At 46.7% G+C, this 24,074-nt stretch overlaps 1 protein-coding gene across 1 annotated transcript; it reads left to right on the top strand.

The window, feature by feature from the left end:
- The first annotated feature begins 1,655 nt into the window (after nucleotides 1-1,655).
- Nucleotides 1,656-19,418, top strand: LOC139050533 (uncharacterized). Its single transcript, XM_070527041.1, has 6 exons — nucleotides 1,656-1,860; nucleotides 6,486-6,697; nucleotides 7,904-8,078; nucleotides 10,798-10,917; nucleotides 12,469-12,578; nucleotides 15,148-19,418. Exons 1-6 carry the CDS (start codon nucleotides 1,740-1,742, stop codon nucleotides 15,403-15,405), a joined length of 996 nt encoding a protein of 331 aa, XP_070383142.1. The 5' UTR covers nucleotides 1,656-1,739; the 3' UTR covers nucleotides 15,406-19,418.
- The last annotated feature ends 4,656 nt before the right edge of the window (nucleotides 19,419-24,074 follow it).

Genomic DNA, 24,074 nt, shown 5'->3' with positions numbered 1-24,074 from the left:
GTCACTTCTTTAATGGCTCAACAACAACAACGGCAACAAACGGTTTACAGAGGTGCGTCGTGGCCACCAATGTCGCCACATTTCGTACATAGCTCCTGAGGGCACCTGATGCCAGGGCGAGAATTCGTAGCTATGGGAGGAGAGGTTCGGGATAAAGTTTATATCTCGATTCTACCTGGTTTGCAGTGGCTTTCGCGTTTACTTGCGGCCTAGGGAGAATGCTTTTTCTGCGGGGGAGGGTGGCTTCGTCTGCGTTTTCTGTCACTCTTGAAGCTGTCGCTGATTATAGGCTTCTACTGTTACAGTGGAATGACCCCGGCTGTACTTAATCTCGATTACCAAGACAACGCTCAGTGTGGAAGTCTGAGTGAGTGTCATCCGAGACATATGTACCCCAGCATTCACTTACCCGGGGATGGGCTACCACATTTTAGAGATAACACCAGTGAGAAATGCTAGCAAATACATGCCAATACCGAATACATTGGTAAAGAAGCAAATACAGCAGAGGCAGGCTCCAGTGGCTTGAGCTCGTTGTGATCAGAAATATGTTTAAAAGAGATTGGTACAGAAGAAGGCACAAGCAGGACATGAAGTATCAGCCGACTGCTGAAGCACCAATGTTGTTTTCCGACAGAAGGCTGCAAAATGCACTTTGAGCATAAAGGTCACTTATCTGGCCAAGGTGTAAACATGAGGAGGCTTCTGACTCACGAACGCAGTCTTATATGGCGCTTCTCTGCAAGATAGTGATCATCATATTAGTGATGATTATAATCATCATCTTAATCATCCGATATACGTGCATTGCAGAATGTAGGCATGTCCCCAGCAGTGGCGTAGCAATAGGGGGGGCCGGGGGGCCGTCGGCCCCGGGTGCAAGGGGCCTTAGGAGGGGGGGGGGGTGTCATATACGTCTGAAGACACCCCTCTTTCCGCCGGCTACACCCTGGGGGGGGGGGGGGTGTACAGAAGACCTATGGGCCCCGGGTGCCAGACGACCTAGCTACGCCACTGGTCCCCAGAGATCTTCGAAGTACTTCAGTAATGCGTCCGCTGAATGCATTATATGCCTTCAAATTTACGTTTCTCATCACTCCGTCTAGTCAGATATCTTATTTTAATTACGCTAAGAGATCAGGGGCGGTATTCTCAAGCGATCACTTTCGGGGATCCGGTCAACTTTCGCGAGATTTCGACTGACTCGGCACCTGGACACGTCGAAATACATGGTGCCGAGTCACGGGGAATCTCGCCGAATGATGATCCTATCCCCGACAGGGGTGATCACCTCGAGAATACCGCCCTGGGTTTCGCGTTCACGACTGTGCGATCAACGGCGCTATGTCAACAGTTCTCCCGTCCCCGAACAATATCCTTTCTTTCAGAAGCCCTCGACAGGGGCCGCGAATGACACAGGAAACACAAGATGCAAGACGGCGTTTCTTTCCAAGCGGTACGCCACACATTCGCCTCTCTCGGCGACGGTACTTCATATCAAAGAGGTAAGCATTTTTCAACCAGGCAATGCCACGCATAGTGGAGAGAGAGGGTCTACGTGATTGCGTGAAGGAGAGTTACCGTCATCTCCGTTATCGCGAAGAGAGGGGGGGGGGGCGGAGGGAGAAGGGGGCCTCCACCGATTTCGAGGGCAAGATAGTACGGCGTCGTTCGCCGGGAGTGCTGTTTGACGCTGTCCAGAAGGCATAAGGGCACATAAGCAGACGATAAAAAAGAAGATGGCGCCATCCTCTCGTTGCGCCGTCGTCTGTTGCCGCTGGTATTGCTTCCCCGTACTTCTGGTAGCAACGTTTTTACTTAGTGCAGTAAACGCGGACCGACCTACAAAGTCAGCAGTCTGTGAGTATAACTACGCAGTTTCTGTCGTTTCGTATTGAGGGTCTGTTGGTCGCCCTGTTGACCTAGTTTTTTTGACCGCGTGCGCTAATGCCAACGCGCGCGCGCGCAATCGTGGCAAGTTGACAGGTCTCCGCGATTTCGGCTTCCGGTTTGGTTGAGTGTTTTTCCGGACACCTTTCGCCGTTCGATCTTGGCTGTCAAGAGAGGAATGGCTTGGGCGTGGCATACTGTTTCGATCCATTTCAAGACTGACGTATTTATTACTAGTGTTCTATGGCAGCAATATGTAAGTCTAAAGCTTTGATACGTCTAAACGAAGCTGCTTATACTTATCGTCGTACGGACGAATTACACTTCGAAATCTCGTTTGTTATTCGAGCTTTCAGTCCAAGTTTGTTTCAATACTTTCGGATTGCCGCGTGCAAAGCATGGAAAACTTAAGGCATAGTAGTTATTTTTTCTTATAAGATGCATATCCACTCTATACAAATGATCAACAATAGTGCTATAGCCAATCTTTCTTTTCCTGAGTCCTTTAATAATTCACGTTTACTCTTTAACGTATTTCCGTTGAATTATTTTCCTGAATTTAGATTCGGGCAGCCTCTCTTAGTGCTTATATATTCAGTCATGCTGGTTATAAACAAGCTATGCCACTACCTGACGCCAAAAATGAAGTAATGAACAAAAAAAAAGAAGATTTTTCATCTACACCGGCATCTTAGGTAACTTTGTTAATGGTGGCAGGGACGGAAAATAAAACCAACAGTGTTTACAGGAATGTCTGATTTCAGCTCGAAGGGGATAGTGCTGAACATTTGTACGTTGTCTGTTAGACTGAAAAAAAAAACTGAATAAGCAATCAATGCGGCTGAATAGATGCAAATACATATCCTATTATTTCTAATACTAGGTGTAAGCTCACTAGGTCGCTCTCCTGAGATGGCCAGTGAAAAAGACGTATACGTTTCACAAATCACAGGCCACAGCAGTTACCGCAGTGGCGCAGATTCTCCTTCGCAAGCAAATGCATGCCCTTCGCCCCGAATTAACCCGTCCCTCGCACCATTCCGCAGTGCCGTTATGCCTCGAATGAGGCCTCAGCTCTTTACGTCACTCGATTCTCGCTGTTTACCGAGCAGCGCGAATGGGACGTGTTTGAGTATGTCAAAGGAGCGATAAAAAGAATACGAGAAATGTGCTGATGGCACCGAAATACGGGAGATACAGTGCGCTTGCCCACGTCATTGTAAAGGAGAAATAAGCGGCCCGAGACAGGGATTCAGCATAAAAATAAAGTGGAGTGGATAGAAGGAGTGTGTTAGTGTCGCAGAGGGGTGAAATTCACTTCGTCATCGCGTACAGACGAACGATGTCGCTTATTTTGTCTGAAAAACTGTTGGACACTTGACCGTACGAGGAGGTCAGTGCGAGCCGCTGCAAAGGGGACTGCTCCGTTACCTAACGGATGCCGGATTAGGGGACAAATTGTTGGTCTGTGCGACAGTGCGCAATGTTGTGGGGTTCTATACCTGAGCGGAACATTGGCTTTGCTTCTTAATACGCGGCGCTTCAGAGTGTGCGCGACGGCGTCCACATAGACAGTTCTACAAGGTTCATGCTTTAATTCCTTCATTTGCTTTCTTGTATCATTGCTTTCTTTCAGTAGTAACCCTTTCGTTCTTTCCCAGTACGGGGTAGTGAACCAGAGGTATCCTCTGGTTAAGCTTCCTGCCGTTACCCTTTGCTTTTCTCTTTCCTTCTCTCTCCTCTCTGGAATGTCCTTTACCTGCATCTACTCCGTGTGGTGCATTTCCTTCGACTTGTCAAGGTATTTTGTGAAAGGAGCTGCTATCAGTGCCAGCTCACGAGTCTGGTGCTTAGAAATCCGCTCAAATTAATGTGTGTGCTGCAGACATATGTGCGGAATGGGGTAAGTTCCGCATCAGGGTAAATTCTGCAACGGGGTCAAATGTTACTGGCCGCGTCCGCCATGTTCTCTGGCGCGTAGTTGTGAAGCGCCTCTGCGTTGTGTGGATAGGCCACCGTCGCCGTGTGACTACGCAGTACACTTTCGATAGAGTGTACGCAAGACTGTACACAAAAAGGCCTTCCTGAAATTTTAAACCCAGCCTCTTCCTTCTGTCGGTCTTTTGCGTTAGCTGTACACTTGCTTTACCGGAAATATTTTATTTGGAACGTTTTATTGTCATTTCAGTTTTATTGTGATGTTTAATGATATTCTTAAGGAACGTCCACAGAATTTCTCCCACGATCCAAGACTGGGCCCGCTTATACAATCGCAGCAGGCCGGGCCCGAGCCGGGCCTGAACTTCTAACGGTGGGCGCGGGGCAGTTTATGCCGTCGCGGGCCCGTGCCCGCGAAAAACAGCACCAGCCTGGAAATCCGGCGCGTGCAGTGCTTTAGCTTCAACCAGTCTAAACACACGAGAAAACTATAATTTCCAATAGGACCGTATAAAACCACCACTACAAGCCTACGGGGTCGAAACGTGGCTCGAAGTAAACTTGAAAAGAAGCTAAGGATCTCGCAGCGAAAGATAAAATGGAACATGATAGGCGTAGCGTTATAGACAGAAATACGACACTATGTATTAAGAGAGGAGAGGCGAGCGCCTCATGTTTGAACTGATATTAAGAGGAGGAAGTTGAAGAAGATCTAATATCTCAAACGTATAATAGATAATGCGTGGTCTGTTAGGGTAACACGTCGGGTGCCAATGAAAAGAAGACGTGCGAAAACCACCAGATCACTAGATAGATTGATGCAATTAAACAATTTACCGGCATAGGATGTGTGGCTGATGCAGGACAGATAAAAGTTTTTGAGGAGAGCATCAGCTTATCTCTTGATCAAAGCAGAGAGGGATTATCTCTGCTTTCATCATGAAAAAAGCTGGCGGTGACGACGACAAAGACGATGGCGTCATGCGCTAAACAGTTTTAGCGGTGTGATGAACTGACCTGCTAGATCTTGCAAGTGCTTCTTTTATAATGCATTGCCGATGCATGCATTAGTTAGCGGCAAGATAAAGACAATGTGTGTTGTTTGCACGACGAACCCTGACCTTGATTTTGCTCCCCCCTTATGTAATGCCTTCGGGCCTTTAAGGGAAAAATAAATGAAATGAAATGAAATATTTCCTTCGTGAGCACGCGAAATTTCCGAAGACGACGACGACGACGACGACGACGACGACGACGACGACAACAACAACAACAACAACAACAAAGAAACGAGCGGCATGAAGCATCAAGAAATCTTCTAGAACGGCAGCAACAGCAGCAGCAGCTGCTGCTGCTGCTACCCTAGAAGATTTTTTGATGTCTCATGCCACTCGTTTCTTTGCCGTTCCTGCGGAGTATAGGCCGCGCCAACTCACCAAAGGAGAACCAAGCAACCTGTCCTCAACACCCAGTTCTTCCCACAGTGGCAACATACTCCTGCCATGTGGTGCGGCTATACGACGGGAAGCATGTCATTAGGTTGAAGATGTTCAAAGGTGTAGAGGCTCAAACTCGAACAACCACAGAATTATGCCCGATGAGTAGCAGATAGTAAAACGTGTCAGAGTACTGCGGTAGTTGAACCACTTTTGTTTGCGTTTGTTTGTGGTGTGCCGAGAGAGAGAGAGAGAGAGAGAAAGGGAGGGAAGACAGGAAGGTTAGCCAGTGTAAGTTTATCGGCTTACTACCCTGTGCTGGGGAAACGCGTAAAGGGACGTAAAAGGCCTAACTAAATGATTGCTACAATATTACCAGATTTTTTAGTATCAATTATTGAATAAAGTAATCTATCAATCGATAACTCAGTTGTTACTGTGAATTGACACTGCAACGTAATATGTGATACAAGACTCTTGTTTAGCAAATCTGTTTACTCGATAAAAAGCAATCCGGCAGAGCCCATCTACGATGATTATCCAAGTTGTGCGAGAGCCTTCATTCGCACAGCATACATTCTTTATTCAACTTCCATTGTAGCGAAATGATTGGAGCGTAACGGCGCGTGCGTTTGGCTTCGACGCTTTTGCAGCCAAACGTACGGAACTGAGAATCTCTGGGGGCCTTCTAAGCTTCCACACGCCAACCGCGCATGCACATCGATATCGCCATAGCACAACGGTGACAGTGCTCTTCCGCGTTACTGCAACACAACCTAGATCGTTCAAGGCCTGTGCACTCTACTTATGACACCATGCTTCTAGGCTTGTAATTTCTATGGACAAGCCCGGCGTGACAAAAGCCATCAAGTCAAAATCACCGCCGTCTACTCGGGAACATCCCAAGATTCTATGGCAGTCGGGCCAGGAAGCATTACGTCATGGATCAGATTGCACAGGCATTGTGCTATCTAGGAGGTGTTGTCTACTGTCGCACGTACTCCGTCCCTATTCTCAACAGTAGACGTGACGCCGAGCATAGGTGCTTCCTTGCCATACCGCGGGTCCATGTTTGGTTTTTCGTAGGGGCTGCATTTCTTTAGCTGTTCTCACACGGCCGTTGCAATCGAGGCGACATAGATACCTCCAAAGTAGGGTAGAGCAGTCGGAGAAATATTATCGCTTGCAAAGATAACGTGGCTCGCTTCATCCGTGACGCAGACTACATGGATGACCTGTGCGGGTCGTCGCACACGGCTGCCATCACGGTGGGTGTGGCAGGCCTCGAGTCGGCGGTGGTGCTTCGTGCCACCAAGCACCACATCGACCATGACTTCAACTGCACGGTGAACGTGACCACGAGGGCGGACCGCAGCCTGCTGTACAGCATCTCGTTCCTGGACCTGCCCATGACTTGTCTTTCCTACCTGGAGGTACTCGCGTACACCTCTCCTTCGATCGAGCGATCGGTTGATTGATTGATGTGGTTTAACATAATAGTTCAACCGTAGTGTACGAGAGACGCCCTAGTGGAGGACTCCGGAATAATTTAGACCTCCCTGTGATTCCTCAACGTTCACCTAAGCTTGCACAGAAGAGCGTTTCTGCCACTGGGATTCGAGCCCGTGAACTCCTGCTCTGCGGCAGAATATTATTGACACTGAGCCACCGCTGCGTATAATTCTACTTTTGGGGAATATGGGGAGCTTCGATGAAGTGTAACAAGGCAATAGAAATGAATAAATTAATGCGCGTTGTTTAGTGGTGCAAGGGCCAGGTATGGCCAAAGAGCGCCACAGGGAAGAAATACATTGCTCCAATCACTAGAACAATATCGCGCGCAGTTCTGCGGAAAAATTAGGTCAATGCTGGAGTGAGTCTTCCGACATGCGGAGCATCGCTTAGTGGCAAGAGGAGTTACATTACCAGCGATAAGTACTAAGTCCTTTTAGGGCAAAGGGACCACAATAGCTGCACCGTCAATAGAAACGGGTAGTGTGTCTTGGTTAATTGTCTTGATTTTTTCACCATTTGTAAAGAGCGCTTCCAGCCCTATCCTGTACGTGCTCCCGCTGCTCACTGTCTAGACAAAAACCGATGGGCGAGATGCCATCATTCGATCCTGTCAGTCGCAGACCATGCTCACATGAAATCGCACCCTCGTCGCCACTGCTGTAGCGCGGGTAACAACAGACGCAGTAGGTGGAAGCAACGTAATGATTTATTGAAGATAGCGGGGCTGCTTTTATTCTCTACGAATCAGCAAGTGCATGCGCACTTTGTGGTGCGATAGGCGGGCTTGCATTGACGCAATACGGCACCAGGTAATACAGTATCTATCTATCTATCTATCTATCTATCTATCTATCTATCTATCTATCTATCTATCTATCTATCTATCTATCTATCTATCTATCTATCTATCTATCTATCTATCTATCTATCTATCTATCTATCTATCTATCTATCTATCTATCTATCTATCTATCTATCTATCTATCTATCTAATTTAATCTAATCTTACCACCGCCTATATGACTGCGTTGTAAACTTCCGACACTCTCGCACTCTGCCCTTGTGCCTCGGTGGCAACCATTGCGCACATACGGGGCCGCTTCGGGGCCTTGCGTCCAGTGCAGTTGTGGGCAGACCGCCGGGACGCGCAGCGCTTCTGCCGCAACGTGGACGACCCGCGTGGCAAGGAGGCCCACTGGGTGACCGCGCCGCAGCTGCTGGTCCAGCTGGTCACCTCGCGCCACGACTGGAACTACGAGCGCAAGGCCTTCGAGATCGTGCTCACGTCGTACCGGCAGAGTAAGTGAGTCCTCCGAGACCCGTCGCTGCGGCGCGGTGCGAAGCGAGTCGGTCGTCGCATCATGCCGGCGAGTGCGCTTATAACTCTTTTTTTTTCTTTTTTTACGTGCCAAAACCACTTTCTGATTATGAGGCACGCCGTAGTGGAGGACTCCGGAAATTTTGAGCACCTGGGGTTCCTTAACGTGCACCTAAATCTAAGCACACGGGTGTTTTCGCATTTCGCCCCCATCGAAATGCGGCCGCCGCGGCCGGGATTCGATCCCGCGACCTCGTGCTCAGCAGCCCAACACCATAGCCACTGAGCAACCACGGCGGGTCGCTTATATCTCAGCTACGGGGTTGCACTGTACTGTTGAGTCGCTTCAGAAGATATAAAAAAAGGAGTACATGAAGATAACGTAGCAAACGTAGAGAAAATATTTTATTGTTACTGGAGAAAACGAAGACCAACCTATCTTGAGTACCCCCACTTACACTCGATAGGGGTCACGTTTTAAACTATTTTTTTTTTGTAGTAAATGTTTTGCCTTTCTAACTGATCTTATAGAGAGAGCGAAGGCGAACTCTAATTCAGTTTAAACTGGTGAAGCTAGTTTTTCATACCAATTTCATTATTTTTCCAGTGGAGAAATATTCATTACTAGCGGAGAAAAATGCGCATACACAACGGCTGTAGACCATGGTGACGTCACTAATTTGGAACGTTTTTTTTTTCACAGCAGAACCGGTCTCATGGGCAAAAAAGAAATCTTCCAATGCTTCCAGACTTCTACGAAATGAATTACACGTAATTAATGACTTGTAATCAATTACGTATCTCGATAGATTTGTAATTCATCATCAGCCTGGCTACGCCCACTGCAGGGCGAAGGCCTCTCCCATACTTCTCCAACTACTCCCGTCATGTGCTAATTGTGGCCATGTTTTCCCTGCAAACTTCTTAATCTCATCCGCTCGCCTAACACCTAACATTCTGCCGCCCCCTGCTACGCTACCTTCGCTTGGAATCGAGTCCGTGACCCTTAATGACCCTCGGTTATCTTCCCTCCTCATTACATGTCCTGGCCATGCCCATTTCGTTGCGATTTGTAATTAGTTGATTGCAATTTTTACTCGGATTGCAATTTTTACTCGGTAACGCTCACTGTAACTCAATTACTTTTTTTCAGTAATCGATTACATGTAACTAGTTACTTTATTGACGAGACAAGCCGTAAGTACTTAAAAGCGCTTGTGCTGCGCACCTTCTTCGTGAATGGACATACTCAGACAGGCAAACCTGGAGGCTCCTGCGTCAATTAGTTTACAGTGTGCGTCACACGGGAAACCGGTTATGTGTTGAGCAATCACGCGGCTATTGGAATACAACTGAAAGTTGTGCTATACAGGGATGCAGGTACACGAGACTGTAGTAGGAGGATGGCTTCGCAGGGACGATTTAGTATTCTGCACGAGGAGGTGAAGAGAGTACGAAAGCGTTTCCATAACAAGCGTTTCCAGTACAAACGCCAGCTTCGCGCCAGCCTCGTAGAGGTACTTGCGCGAAGGCGTTAGTAGGGGCTAGTGCAGGGCCTTCTGTCCTACGTGGATAGCAATCATTTTCACTTCGTTTGATCCTGATACGTGTTATTGGAAGATTCATTAGGTTTGCCGCCTCCAAGCTACACATGGGCTCTAGGGACGCCGTTGTTGGGGACTCCAGATTGATTTTGCCCACCGGGGGTGGTACCTAGGTCTTGCTAGACATTTTAATACTTCGGTATAAAGCAAATGCATCGCGGCCAGCCTTCAGTAGTGTTCACTATCGGTGGAAATAAGCCTTGCAATACCGTCCAGTAGTAGCTTTCAAAGGCCTTGTGGGACATTAGCATGCTCAGTCGAGCATCCTACCAAAATCATCATTATCATCATCCTCATGAGCCTATGTTAGATTCATTGCCAGAACGAATGCTTCTCCTAGCGATCTTCTATTACCCTTACCTACCGTCATTTATATATCCCGAAATGAACCTATCGGAACAGTTGTCGACGAGCCACAAAATCACGTCCAGACGGCTTCAAACGACTCGTTGTACCGAACAGTGACGCAGATGTTGATGCAGACCCTATGTATTTTAGAACGAGGATCTTTCGCCCTTCTACATTTCTCCTATTCTTCCACGCTTAAAACGCAGACATACATTTGCAATTGGCCGTACGTACGTGATGCAATGTTGAAGAAGTCCGCATGTGGTGGGAAACTTTCTGACCGATTGCTCACTGTAAAGCAAAAGCGCAACGCAATTTGTTCCTACGAGGCCAACAACAGTTGTCAGGTAAAGTTGTGACGCAATTGTTATTCGTCTACAACAGAGTACAATTCAATTATTTAGTATTTTGGAACCCTGTAGTGACGATTTAAGTCTCGGGGAAAGACTGCCGTTTACCTGACTGAGATGCGACACGTTTAGAAAAGCTCACACTGTGCGGAATACAGCGGAGAGGAGCGCCAGTGCAAATACAAGTAGAGGTACATTTAGGCGCTTTAAACTTTAGCGCCAATAACAATAATTAGCAATGTAGAAATGTACTACGTACACTTTTATCACACTCGCAGATATCCATAGGTCATATCAAAGTCAACGTTATTAGTACTCATTTTATGGCACAAGCTCATGATTGATGTGTTGGTTCATGAAGTACTGATCCCAGTTAATTCCTTTGTACGCATGCGCAGGCCTGCACTTCGACGGCTGCTACAAGGGCGAATACCAGTGTGGCAACAAGTTCTGCATCTGGCGCGAACTCACATGCAACAACGAGAACAACTGCGGTGACCTGAGTGACGAGAATTGCAGTGAGTTTGTCTTTGTCGAGTGCCTCGCGGCAACAGAATTGAAAATTACTAACAGGTCAACAAAGGCTGGAACAAAACTCGAATAATTTTGCTCAACGCGATCCAAGATCGTCATTAAATCTCATTCTGTCAAGGGAGTAGCTAATCTTAAGCCTTCACTAAGAAAGTTTCATTAATATTAAACAAGCGTATATTGGTTTGATCTTCTTGGAAAGGCTCACTCAACCATGCAGGTGGTTTAAAATGCCTCGTGTGTCCACTAGTTGCGTGCATGTCCCTTTAAAGGGAAGCTTTATTTCTCTCTTCTCCTGGCTTCCCGGGCGCTGCTGCTGTGGTGTTGCTCGCGCGCGCCGCTGGGTTTCTTGTAACACCACCAGATGCCGCTCGCCTCTGCGCATTCTGGCCGGCGCCGCCGCGGCAGCGTTTCAGTTTGTACGCATGCCACGTGTTGTATTTGCTTTCCTATGCGACAGAAATGCAGCTGCTGGGCTGTGGAAGTCGCGTGCTGGGGTGTGATAGTGTAAACATCACAATCGTCCACAGCCTAAAGAGAGTGCTTGGAGCTGTTGTCTCAACAGCGTGCTGACCACGTATGCAGAAGGAGCACGTAAGCATGCGCCAGCAAAATGGCTCCAAAACCTGCATTCAGTGTTGAGGAAACCCAGGCCCGAAAGAAGCGTCGCGCAGAGCAGGAGCGTTTTCGCTTTGAAGCGAAACGTCTTGCACAATGCTCAACCCTCTCAGAGATTATGATCGATGCACAAGAACGCGTCTAGCTAACACGTCTCCTTGTGTGTTCTCTGGACTACCTAGACAAACCACAGTAGTGCACGCAAGGTAAGGTCTAACGTCAACTCACCACTCGCGTATTCAACGACACGCTGAAGAAAGTAAACATTCGCCGCCAACATCACCGCTAAGTACCGTCAATCACAGCAAACAGCATACAACAGCATCCATTCGCATAGTACGTGGGATACGCCATTTTGTTTCTGCGTATTCGTTTTGACGGGACACGTTATACCTAGACAGATATCTGCAGGCCTTCTTCGTAACAAAAGCCCATAATGGGCTTGCATAACTTGTCCTTAATGAAATGCTTGTCGTGTGTATGCTGGTCTGTCCGTACATCATGACGCCATTAATCAGTTCCTCTTCGGTGGCCTTTTTATTGCACTTGTCTGCTCCTTTAAGCCCCGTCAAACAAAAAAAAAGGCAACGCCTGTGACTAAACACTGAGTGAATAAAGGCTGCGAGACTAGACAGCGCGACTAAACATCGTGAATAAAAGCTGCGAGAAATAGGCAACACGAAAGGACGCAATGGTATTGTTGCGTCCTTTCGTGTTGCCTATTTCTCACAGCTTTTATTCACGATGGAAGTAACCCGGTCACCAATCAGCTCTTTCTGCAGTCCTTACAGCCCTTTCTGACATCAAGTACAACTTTTTTTTTCTGGCGAACTTTATAAATGTAGGTGTTACGCAGATTCCACAGGGTGTTGCATATTTGAATCTCTCAAATGTCGTGCCTCTACGTACCTTTACCGCAGTGTCAAAGACCCTGGCAGTGGCCGTGACCGTCGCCGCTGGAATCACGGTGGTTGTACTCATCTTCGCGTTAGTGGCCTACATCAGGAAACGTGCTCAAGTGGGACCACACGTAAGTACACCGAGTGAAGTCGCAGGCTGGCAACTGGTGAAAAAAATCAAACGAAAATAAAAAAATCACACACACACGCACGCACGCACGCGCACACACACGCACGCGCACAAACACACACACACACACACACACACACACACACACACACACACACACACACACACACACACACACACACACACACACACACACACACACACACACACACACACACACACACACACACACACACACACACACACACACACACACAAACAAGCGCGCGCGCTCGCACAAGGGCATCACATTCTCCAAGGAGAAATCATGTGACTGTCTTGCTGGTGATCTTCAGCATGCGTTCACTGGCACTCAGTCGTAAAGAAAATAGCTATCTGGCAAAATGTTTGAAGAACCTGAGCGCTTAGATTAACTCCTTGCATATTTAAGAACTGTGCCTCTGTGATTATGTTTGTCCATTGGTGAGAGCTGCAATGCATGAACTTTGCGCTGTGTGATCGGCAAACACCAGTTGAAGTTAGCGTTATGAGTAGTTTTCTTTTTTCTCATCCGTTACCTTTCCGCAAGCCTAATTTTGTCCCAGCCTTCGGAAATACACTGATCAGCCCAATTGTCTTCATTAGGTGTGCTTCCAAACTGGTCCTGAGCGACTTTTCCTGAAGTCGTAAAATGTATCTGGCGGTAAAACAGACTATTTTAGCAATACTTCGCAGCAAGAAGCACTTCAATGCGTTCAACAGAAGCGGCGTTATTGGCAAAGGTCGTCTTTTATCCCCCCTCGCTGAGCTGTCTGTCCTTTTTCAATGGCTCCTGGCACTGGGTAGGCTACGGTGGAGCAAGGTGAGGCCCACACCTCTCCGTCTACTGAAAGTCGCCGTGGCGTACAGTTCAAATTTAATTTTGTTTGTTCACTTAGACTCCGCTACTTCCGATTTTGGCGCCTACGACGCGCCAAGCTCGGAGGCTATCCCTCAGTTTACGGATGACTTACAGTGTCTCATCTTTTTTTGCTGTGCTTCAGTGTGCCATGAAGCAATGCGTGGTTATTCTCGAAGCTAGTTACATGAATAGCACTTTTCCTTTCCCACTTATCTCCACGACTATCACACAATATTCGTGGGACGACAAAACTTCATCCTGACGTTCGCTTATGCGAGTAATTCGGCAGCGCACACATCGGCTCACTGACAGACGCCGCACTTCGGACTCTCGTTGAACGGATTCTTAACGCAACGAGCTTCTACCATAATGGCGACATACCTCGAGGGCGTGCAACTCGGGAGGCAGACGACCTGTTGGCCAGATGTTGGCGCTCGCGCCTTGAATCACGTCACCCGCAGATAAGGATCAGAGCACGCCGTTGTCCTCAGCTAGCCGCAGTGAGCTCAGTCAACGGCACCTCCAAGACGGCCGCGGTATCTACGCTACACTGCAGACGCAGCTACATGCAACAGTGTGCAACGTATAGTCAGCTACATGCTGGCTACGCGCACGACAGGGCTGGAGTGTGCGCTCGCGCTCATGTGCTCCACTTCGAGGTTGCTACGTGGTGAGGAATAACTTTGCCCTGCACCAGCTTGGCCGGCGGGTAGCAGCCACATACAAATTGCGTATTTTGTGCAAGACGACGCTCAACACGATGCGAAGTCTACCAAGGGGTCTAGCCAGGAGCGGCCAGCAGTGAGCGGGCGCTGGCAAGTGCACACGTAGTCCGACCGAAGTATCGCGTGGTTTGAGGCTAGTTGAGTGTTCAAAGCTAATAGATTATTAGCGCAACCCGACGGCTACGATACTGACAAGCAGTGTGACCAAAGTTCTCTGGCAATGTTCACTGCAATTTATGCAGCCACTAAAGCTGTGAGCATCCGTGTAGTTGTTTGATAATTCGCTATCTGTATCAACGGCTTGCCTTTTGGGCGAGACAGCGATTATTTTTCAACACGGAGGCTTCAACTCAATAGTAAGCAGAGCGCATATTTGCAACTACTATTTCGGTTCTGTTCCTGATGTAACACACCATCCACAAGAGCTGAATATTGGCAATCACTGAATTTATAATAGAAGCCAACAAACATTGACAACAAGGACCACATAAGGCAAATTACTTATACTTACTAAACGAATTAAAGAAATGATAAATAAATGGAAATGAAAGTGGATGGAAAAAACAACTTGCCGCAGGTGAGGAACGATCCCACGTCTTCGCATTACGCGTGCGATGCTCTACTAATTGAGCTACCGCGGCGCCGTTTTCTTATCATCTTTCTTGGGTATTTAAGTTTCATACTAGAACCCTGGGAGTGTTAGCCAGCGCCACCACTCACAAAATCATTATTTCCTCTCATTTACATTTTAATTCACGTAGTAAGTACGAGCAATTTCCCCTATGTTGTGCTTGGTGTCAATGTTTGTGGGCTTCTTATGACATGCTTAATAAACATTGGGCCCCTCGGTTAACTCCTTTCTTGTTATATATATATATATATATATATATATATATATATATATATATATATATATATATATATATATATATATATATATATATATATGCCGTTGGTGTGCGCAGGACTTGTCCCGCACCACGAGCTCCCAGTCGGTTCACAGCGCGGGATCGGGCATTTCCGGTGCCTACGACACCACCTACCGACCACTGGTGGGAAGGCACCTGCTCATGGAGCCTCTCTTGGAGGTGCCCAGCGTACAGGTCTCTGGCCTTCCCAGCAGGACGTCGTCCGAGGACAACGTGCCGAAGGAGACCCAGGGTAGCGAGAAGCGACTGAGGCCCTGCATCCGCTACGACCGGTCCGTGTCGGACCCGATGTGAAAGACAGATACGTGCTGCCCTGCCTACAAGAGTGTCTAAATGGGCTGGTTGGTGGCAGAACGACACGGTTTTAGATGATGCTGTACGGTCCACTGTTAAAGAGAACACCTAGCTGGCAGTTGGACAGTCTGGACAAGTTGGCTTTCTTTCAGGATGAATGTACAAAGAGCGAGAAAATGATCAGAGCAAGATGTAAACGACACAACCAGCACTCACTGAGAACTGAAAATATTATTGAAAACATCGTGGCATATATACGTATGTCAAACACGCCGGCTGGTATCTGAACCCCATCATCCTTAACATAACGCTTGGAAGAACAAAATGTAAGCTATAATATGAGGAAAAAATCAATGCAGTGAAAGATAATCAGGACGATCTCATGAGCAATTTCGGTGATATAGCAAAAGCAGCAGATGATGTCTATACTGAACTTTACATTAACCCCGGGCAGCCACGCACTCTTGATTGCACATAGTTTGAAACGGCATACAGAACTTTGACGTGTAAGTAGCGATAAAGTTAGAAAATTTTTGCAAGATATATCGAACGGAAAACTGGTAGGAAATATGGAGTAACAGTTGGTTAGACGAAGAGTAGAGGGGACATTATACTCGAAAAGATTGCGACTATTTATTCGCAATGCGGGATCAGGGCAACGTTTCACTTCACTTAACCCAGACAGCAGGATTGCTTTAAATAAGGGTATATAACAAAGAATCCTATACATGTGATCAATCATGTCATCGAAAAATATGAGGTGCATAACTAAGCTCTCTATATTGATTTCATAGATTACGAAAATACACTCGATTCAACAGAGATACCAGCATTCATCGAGGGATTACTTAGTCAAGAAATACCGGAGGGATACGTGAATGCCATAGAATTTATATATATAAAGATTCCACAACTTCCTTCATGATTCACATAAAGAACGGGCAATTACTGATTAAGAAGGAAGTCAAGCAAGCAGAGACAATCATAATATCTTGAGTGTCGTTCACTGCGTGCTTTGAAGTATTCAAGCTGTTAGAATGGGAATGGTTACGTCTGAGGTTGCACGGGGAACATCTCAGCAAGCTGCCGTTTGTCGATAACGTTAACCTGTTCAACAGTGCTGGAAATGAGCCCCAACAAAGGGTTGAGGACTTTAGCGAACAAAGTGTAAGAGTAGTTTTGAAGAATAATATGCAGAAGACTACGATAATAGTGCATAGCCAAGCAAGAGAACATACATTCGTGATTGGCAGTCATCCTCTAGAATCTGTGCAAGAGTACGCTTATCTAGGCCCCTTCAATACAGGAGGAGACAATGTTTCCGAATAATAATGCATTCGAGTGCATACGGAATGTTTTACATAATCATGACAAACAGCTTACCGCTATCCTTGAAAACAAAGATCTACAACCGGTACTTATATATAGGTAAAGAACAGGGAGTTTAAAAAAGAAGCTTGACAAAAAATTGTTAACCGCGCAACGAGCAATAAACAAAAAAAATTATAGGCGCAACGTTAAAAGACAGGAAGACAGAATTGGGAATGAACAGTGGCAACTGATATTACAGTTCACATATGAAATGGAGTTGAGCAGGCCATGTAAGATTTAGTGTGGACAGCCGATGGACATTTGGAGTCCCGGTATGGGTGCCAGGGGAAGGCAAATGCGGCGAAGGGTGACAGAGGACTGGGTGGTGTAATGGAATAAAGAAATGTGCAGGCAAAGGATGGTATCAGGCGGCGCGAGAGTAAGGTAACCGGAGATCGATGGGAGATGCTTTCGTCCTACACTGGACATAAAAATAAGCTGATCAGGATGAGACATGGTTTTTGCAATACTTTTTGAGAGTGAACTTTAAACATGTTGTGTCTCCTGTTCGTTTTCGTGCTCTGCACATTCATCGTGACTTAGTTAATGATAAATTCATCAAAGCTCGAGCACATAGAGTTTATCGAGGGAAACGTCTGGCTCAGAAGACGAATGAGGTTGATATGTACCCTTGAAGGGTCACCGGCGTGTCTTTGTGCCACATTCCTGCGGTCGAAAGCAGCGAAATAATAACTGTTCTCTTTAAGAACGGATCGTACTGCACGAGTGACCGCACACATAACTAACCTCCAACGTCGTCTCATTCATTTAAGTTTTCACTGCCATACTTATAGTACCATTATACGTCATCGGGCACATGCACGCTTTTGTACAGTGCACACATGTCCCTTCAGTTCTTGAAATTAAGCCCTGTGCTTTGTACCTTGTACCCTCTGTGTTCGTTTGTGCTTGCGCTACAAGAGTTTCCGTAGACGCCTCGTCTGACAAAGACGACGTATCTTGAATTACGCAACTAGCACATCTTTGCGTGGTGTGGTAATATTTCAGCTGTGACACTGCGTAGGCGAGCACCATTGCAGCCACATGGTGTGGCGATGTGGATTCGTGTTCAATGTTTTTGTTTTGCTATCGCGATAGGTTGGGGTACCTTTTAAACGCTTTCTTACGCAATGTTCGAAACTGAAGGACAATTTTGCGGCATTTAAGAACGCTGAAACGGATATGCAGCAAATAGGTGAAGTGCCTCACACGAATCGATATTTTCGTGCTTCTTTCTGTGGCTTCATTCTGAGCCGATAGAACTTCTTAGAAGTATACATAGTAAAGTCAATCGAATCTCGACGTTCGCGAGGAAGCCTTTGCGTGTTCGTTCCGAAACCTTTGGAAAAGCATTTAAACGTTCGGCAAACTTGGGGAGGATGAAAGATGACCCTGCAAAAAAGTTACAAATAGCACGGTTATCGAGTTTAACCTTCACTGCGCATACGGTTTGATCTACGAGGTTGGTGTGTTTGCATATAATGCACAAAGCCATTATGGAATGGAATTTGCATGTGGTTACAGTGCTCTTTCTTACGGTGAAGTGCAGCTCCAGCGAATCAATGCTCACTGTCTATTACTGTAACTGTCACTATCGCTATGACTATCATTATGCGACTGCTCTTCAGATTTTATATTTTTAGCTATACAACTTAACCTGCTTATCAAAGCGTTGTTGTGAAAGCCTATGGACATGTGCTAGAAGCAGTGTGTTCGTTCAAGAGAATCAACGAAAAACTGTGGAAACGTTCGTTAACATTGTTTTACTTAAGCGACTCTGGCTCCCTGTTTAGCGGACAGCTGGCTCAAAGTTTGGCTGGAGTTATCCTCAACTACGTCGAAATAGCTGCGCAGGATACTTTAGTTCGTCGAACATGTATTACTTTGCTGTTTTATTGTATTAGCACAACAAATGGGTCACATAAAAATGTAGACAAATTTTTGCACAGTGGGTGAAGAGGCGTAGCCTGAGCCTGGAGCCAACGTTTTGATAAAGGAAGTCTGAGGCTCTAATGAAACCGTATACCCTTATCGAAGCATTTGGAAAACGGGTTTCTTCAGGCTGTGGTTTTCCTTATGCGCTGTGTGTGGATCACGTTGCCTTACTGTATAATATTCCTACTTCTACCTGCTTAAATGAAGGCACAGAAAATAAGGCAAATGTATTCTAGCCAGCGAAAACCCAGCATTGCCCGCATACCTTTGAGCCCTGTGACAGGGAGCACAGAATTTGTTTTTCATCAACAATTTCGCGTGGAATGCGTTTTGGAACATATATGCTAAGATAATTGCTTTTTTTAATGTTTAGTCTTATCGGCGAGAGTTGCGTTCGGTGAGTTTGGAGGAAGTGCGACTTCCTGAATAAAACTTTTCGTGTCATATTCATAGTTTTCGCGGAGTACTTCAATGTGCTGCTCCCTTGAAACATTCAACGTTCAACTTATTTGCGTAAAATACTCAATAACGTTCATGCTTAATACCAGCGCGCGAATTATACGATACGATTTTTAGTGGGCGCGACCGGATGTGCCTTATTCGTTAACCTCATAGCTGTGCTACTGAAGCCAACGCCCGCCGAAACAGAAGAATCAAGCCAACACCGGAAATAAAAATTTTCAAAATGACGTGGCGAAAAATTGCACTATGCTTACTGGGCACACGTGACATTGCTGTAAATTGTTTTCTTTGTTTTTTCAATGGAAAATGTCACCTTTGCCGGATTACAATTGTGAAATGAAATCGACATCTTTCCTTACAAGTGCAGTTGTGAAGAGTGGGACACTGCTTGTCGCACATTTCTCTTGCTTGGCCAGTCCCACGTTACATCGTTTCATGTTTTCTAAGAGCCTTAAATACAAAGTTCGCCAGCAGCCGATACCATAAAGAAAACGACGTCTTCGAGACGGGAAGCCTGGTCTCGCGCACTGAGACAGCGGGTACTCCTCATTGTGCGTGGATCAACAACAGTGGCCTGACACGTCTTTCAAAAGCATAACGTGCCATATATTCACCCCGTGAGGAATTTTGCTTTATTATTTAGTAATTGCTCCAGATCGTGTTCATTTCAGCCACATAAAGGTGGTCCGAAGGTGAACTTATAATTTCCACGGAATAAGGTTTAACCACATGCCGTGGACAAAGAAGAACCGTGAAATAGAATTGCTCGACTTGTGGTGGCTAAGAGGAGACGATCGGCCACGTTTATTGAAGGAATCGGCTTGGACACAGACGCAGGCGCGTTGACAATGGCTGATGAATAACCAAATATCTGGGCCACTCAGTCGGGTTCGTAGCGTGTTTTCTTCCGCCACATACAGCCGCCGTGATCAATTATTGACCCAGACAACGGAGACAGGCCTTTCAGGGAGCAGTGGAAACCACGTACAGTGCGCGAATGAAGGTGCTCCACTGCTGCAACGGGGAGCGGATGTCATGTAAATGTTCACCTTCGCTAGGCGGAGCACTGCTTTTAGTACAGGGTGTGAGACCGGGCTGGTTGATATTCCATGCTGAAGTGACTAGCGCAACAGTGCACACGGGACATTAAAACGGCAACAAGGACAAGCGCAAACTTCCAAATGGTGTTTATTACAAAAAGGTAAGTATATATACTCTCGCGCACTTGATCATAATCAGTTGCAGTCGTGCAAGGCAGCATGGCCGTCACAAGTAAGAGCGCACCATGGCCGGGCCAATGCTTAAGGCGACCTCCCACATAAAGACACCAGGAATTCAAATTTTTTAGGAGTCAATGCAAGGGATGGTTTGCTAACGCAGTTGCCTTCTACGATAGCCGCTGCCTCAATGATGAGCGTTACGTGGGACAAATGGGAAGGTGCCTAAACGTGAGACCACTGGAACGTAATCGGAAAGTTCAAAAAGGGAGAGAGGGTTTCCTAGGGATCCGTTGCTCCCAATGCAAATGTCATCCATTCTTTGAAAAAATAGAAATAGCAAGCAGCGGGCAGGAAAACACTAGACTCATCATTGAGGCAGCGGCTATCGCAGAAGGCAACTGCATTAGCAAACAATCCCTAGCATTGAAGAATTTGCATTTCTGGGGCCTGTACGTAGGAGGTCGCCTTAAGCCTTGGCCCGGCCATGGTGCGTTCTTGTTTATTTGTGATGACCATGTTGTCTTGCACGATTGCGATTGATTATGATCAAGTGCGTGACTTACCTTTTTGTAATAAACACAAGTTTGAAGTTTGCGCGTGTCCTTGTCGCTTTTTTAGTGTCCCGTGTCCACTATTGCGCTAGTCACTTCATAACCCTCTTTGTGGCCTGTCACTTCGTTTGGTTTTGCTCTGGTTTAAATGGGAAACGGAAGTTTCTGCGATAACGACGAGCTGGAAAGTAGTCGTTACGAGCTTTGATCTTCACGTGAACTATTAGCGAGCTTATATAAAACATGCAGATTACGAGTGCGCAATTCATTGTTCCTTTCCTCCGTCGCCAGCCAATTTTTTCCGCCGCAGCGGCTTATGTCGTCCGCCCAAGCAGGCAGCGTGCAGATTTCTTGCGCGAATGCTCGTCACGCCGCACTGCTTGCCTCGTTCAGGCCTACTGATGTGCTGTTTTATGACATTGACTGCACTCTAGGTATCGCTTATAGGTGCCGGTGCTCTGCATGGTTGTCTGGTAGACGATTTACACATTTTGATCAAATTTGTCATGTTTTTTTTTCTGGGTCTTTCCTTGCATATATCTGCGCAGGTTTGAGCGAACATTTGAATACGAATTTGATTTCGAACATGATGTGGCTACGTTCCTCGTGAGGAAGTGCTGGGCGAGGAATTAAAGCGTTGCTTTTCCGTGTCTGAGAACAATGGAAAAACGACCGGGTGGTCACTTAGCCCGCCCATAAGGACATGTTATGTCTGCGACGACTTCGCACCCATACGGGAAAGAAGTGCTTTGTCGCAATGTGATAGCGGCTAGACACTTCCTGCGATAAACGTTCAAATTTTCTGAGCCCATAAAAAGGAGGAACTGGCTGCAACTATGGAAAGAAGGCCATACTTCAACCAAGAACCAACGCCCTATGTCTGCGAAAAGCACGTCTGTCCTCATTTTTTATGAAGACGTGGACGTCTGAACACGATGGCGAACATGGGCTAGCAAGTATGATGTGTCGAATATGTCTTGCAGAACTTTTATTTTTTATGAATTATTATGAACTGCTAAGGTTGGCCTTAATAGCAACATCAGGTTGCAGAGCCAAAGGGCTTACCTCGTAAACAGCCAAACTAAGCGAGGCCTCCGTGATCGTCTTCCCCTCCGGTTGGATCTGTTACGCATGAGAGCAAATAACCTGCCTGGAAGTTCGCAAGACAATACCAAAGGTGTCCCTGGTCTGTCTTGTGAAAGTCGTATCAAACACAAGAGCTCTGAATTCACTTTTTCAAACTGTATTCCTTGTCACTTTGCGGTCATTCACATATAAAGAACATACGCGCTGACATTCAAGAATACAAAATGCCGGCAGCCAGAAGTCACCACAAAGTAAAGGTCCTTCAAAATCATCGAAAGATTATTTAAAAGCAGTGTTTGCTCAAAGCACCAGCTCAATATGTTAAGATAAATGCGAACTACAGTTTACAGCAGCGCGAGGAAGGTCAAAGAGGAAATTGCCCAGGGTGCAATCCATCTCGGAAATCACTGAATGGCAATGACCGGTGTGAAAAAATGGCTGTGGCTTAGCTAAGGTTAAGCTCAGGATGCGAAGCATACTAGCCTTTATTTTAGTTGTTGAACCACTGTTTAGCCTGGTGAACTGCTGTTCCTTGGCTATATTTGGTTCGGCTAGACGAAGAAACAACTCATGCAGGCGAGCGCACGAGCTGAGACCCGGCTATGTAGCTACGCGGCCGCAAGCGAGCGCACGAGTTGAGCCTCCGCTTTTGCAGCTGTTATGACGTCATATGGCAGCTACGCGGCCGCGCGCGGCGCAGCAAGGAAGAGCGTGGTTGTGCGGCTAGTATGCTTCGCATAAAATGTTTCTATAGCTGCTAAAAATAAATTTCAGCAGGACAGATCTGAATAAACACAAATGGGACGCGCGCGAGGAGGACGCTGCTATTCAAAACCCTGAAAGAACGGCCCAGTGACCGGCCAAATCCGCCATCAAGACCTGCTGCCCCTTGCGGTGGGGCTTGGCGTTACCGAACATTTCTTGGGCGCGCCACCCGCGCACCTCAGAGCGCAGGGCTTCTTATACGGTGGTGGAAAGCAGTCCACCATGCCGCTAGCGATGGGGTTGTACGTCGTCGTGTGAATGCACCCTCGTCTACACTGAAGACGGCTCCACCAACAGAGAATTTTAGCGTGTGCGGTATTCGGACAAACGTAATTGGACTCGGCGTTTTACCGGATGAGCGTAGGTGCAAACGTGAACCGCCTGCCCGGTGCTTCCACCCGGTGGCGGGGAGCCTAACCAGACCAACACAGTTAACCAACCAAGCGTATATTACTTTGCTGCTAGTGCATATTTTCAGCAGAAACGAGTTTACGCCGCGGCCGAAAATTTCCACCGGCAGCGAAGTAGAATACACTTGGTTAGTGCAATATTAGCTCTATGTTTCTCTGCTTAAAACATAATAAGGAATGGAGTCAGTAAAGATTTAAGAATTTTCCAAGGAAATCGTGCTCATTCAGTTATAAACTTCAAAACAGCTGCACCAAAATCCGAATGATTATGTCACAGAGAAGAGGCTCCCAAAGATAGAATATCGGGAATGGCTAGATTAAATTCAGGCCCCTAAAATTGTCCTCTCAAACTTTGTTTCCCTAATTGATAAAAACAGCGACACGAGAAGAAGTGTTCTATGCTCACCCTGATATGAGCCCAAGGAAGACAGCACGAGACCAGATTGGCGCAGATAATTCTCAAATAATATATTATCGCTTTCTTTTATGCGTTTTTTCTGTGCACATTTAATAACTTTATTTCAGTTCGTATGCAGCCTAATTATTTGTTCTTTCTCGGTATTTTGAGCAAATATTTGGGAGTAATTATACTGCTTAGTTTTCCTACCATGGCCCGATTTTCGGCCTATCACACTTGTGAGCTCGCGCCGTAGTTGAGGAGCATCATCATCACCGTACGACGAGAAACAAGGAAGACGAAGATGGCAGCCTACAGAGCGCGGAAGCGCTGCTTCGCCGGTCTCTTTCTGCTCGCTTCTGTGAGCTGCTACATGAGCAACAAAGACCCAGGAGCGAACACCGCGACAACCGCGCAAGAGGCCGTCAGCGACCTCGCGTTCGACGCGGGTTCTCGGTTCGACACTCTGCCG

The sequence above is a fragment of the Dermacentor albipictus genome, chromosome 10 (assembly GCF_038994185.2).
Source record: "Dermacentor albipictus isolate Rhodes 1998 colony chromosome 10, USDA_Dalb.pri_finalv2, whole genome shotgun sequence".
Taxonomy (NCBI): domain Eukaryota; kingdom Metazoa; phylum Arthropoda; class Arachnida; order Ixodida; family Ixodidae; genus Dermacentor; species Dermacentor albipictus.
Note: the sequence above shows the minus strand (reverse complement) of the source record. Positions and strands in the feature narration are given on the sequence as shown.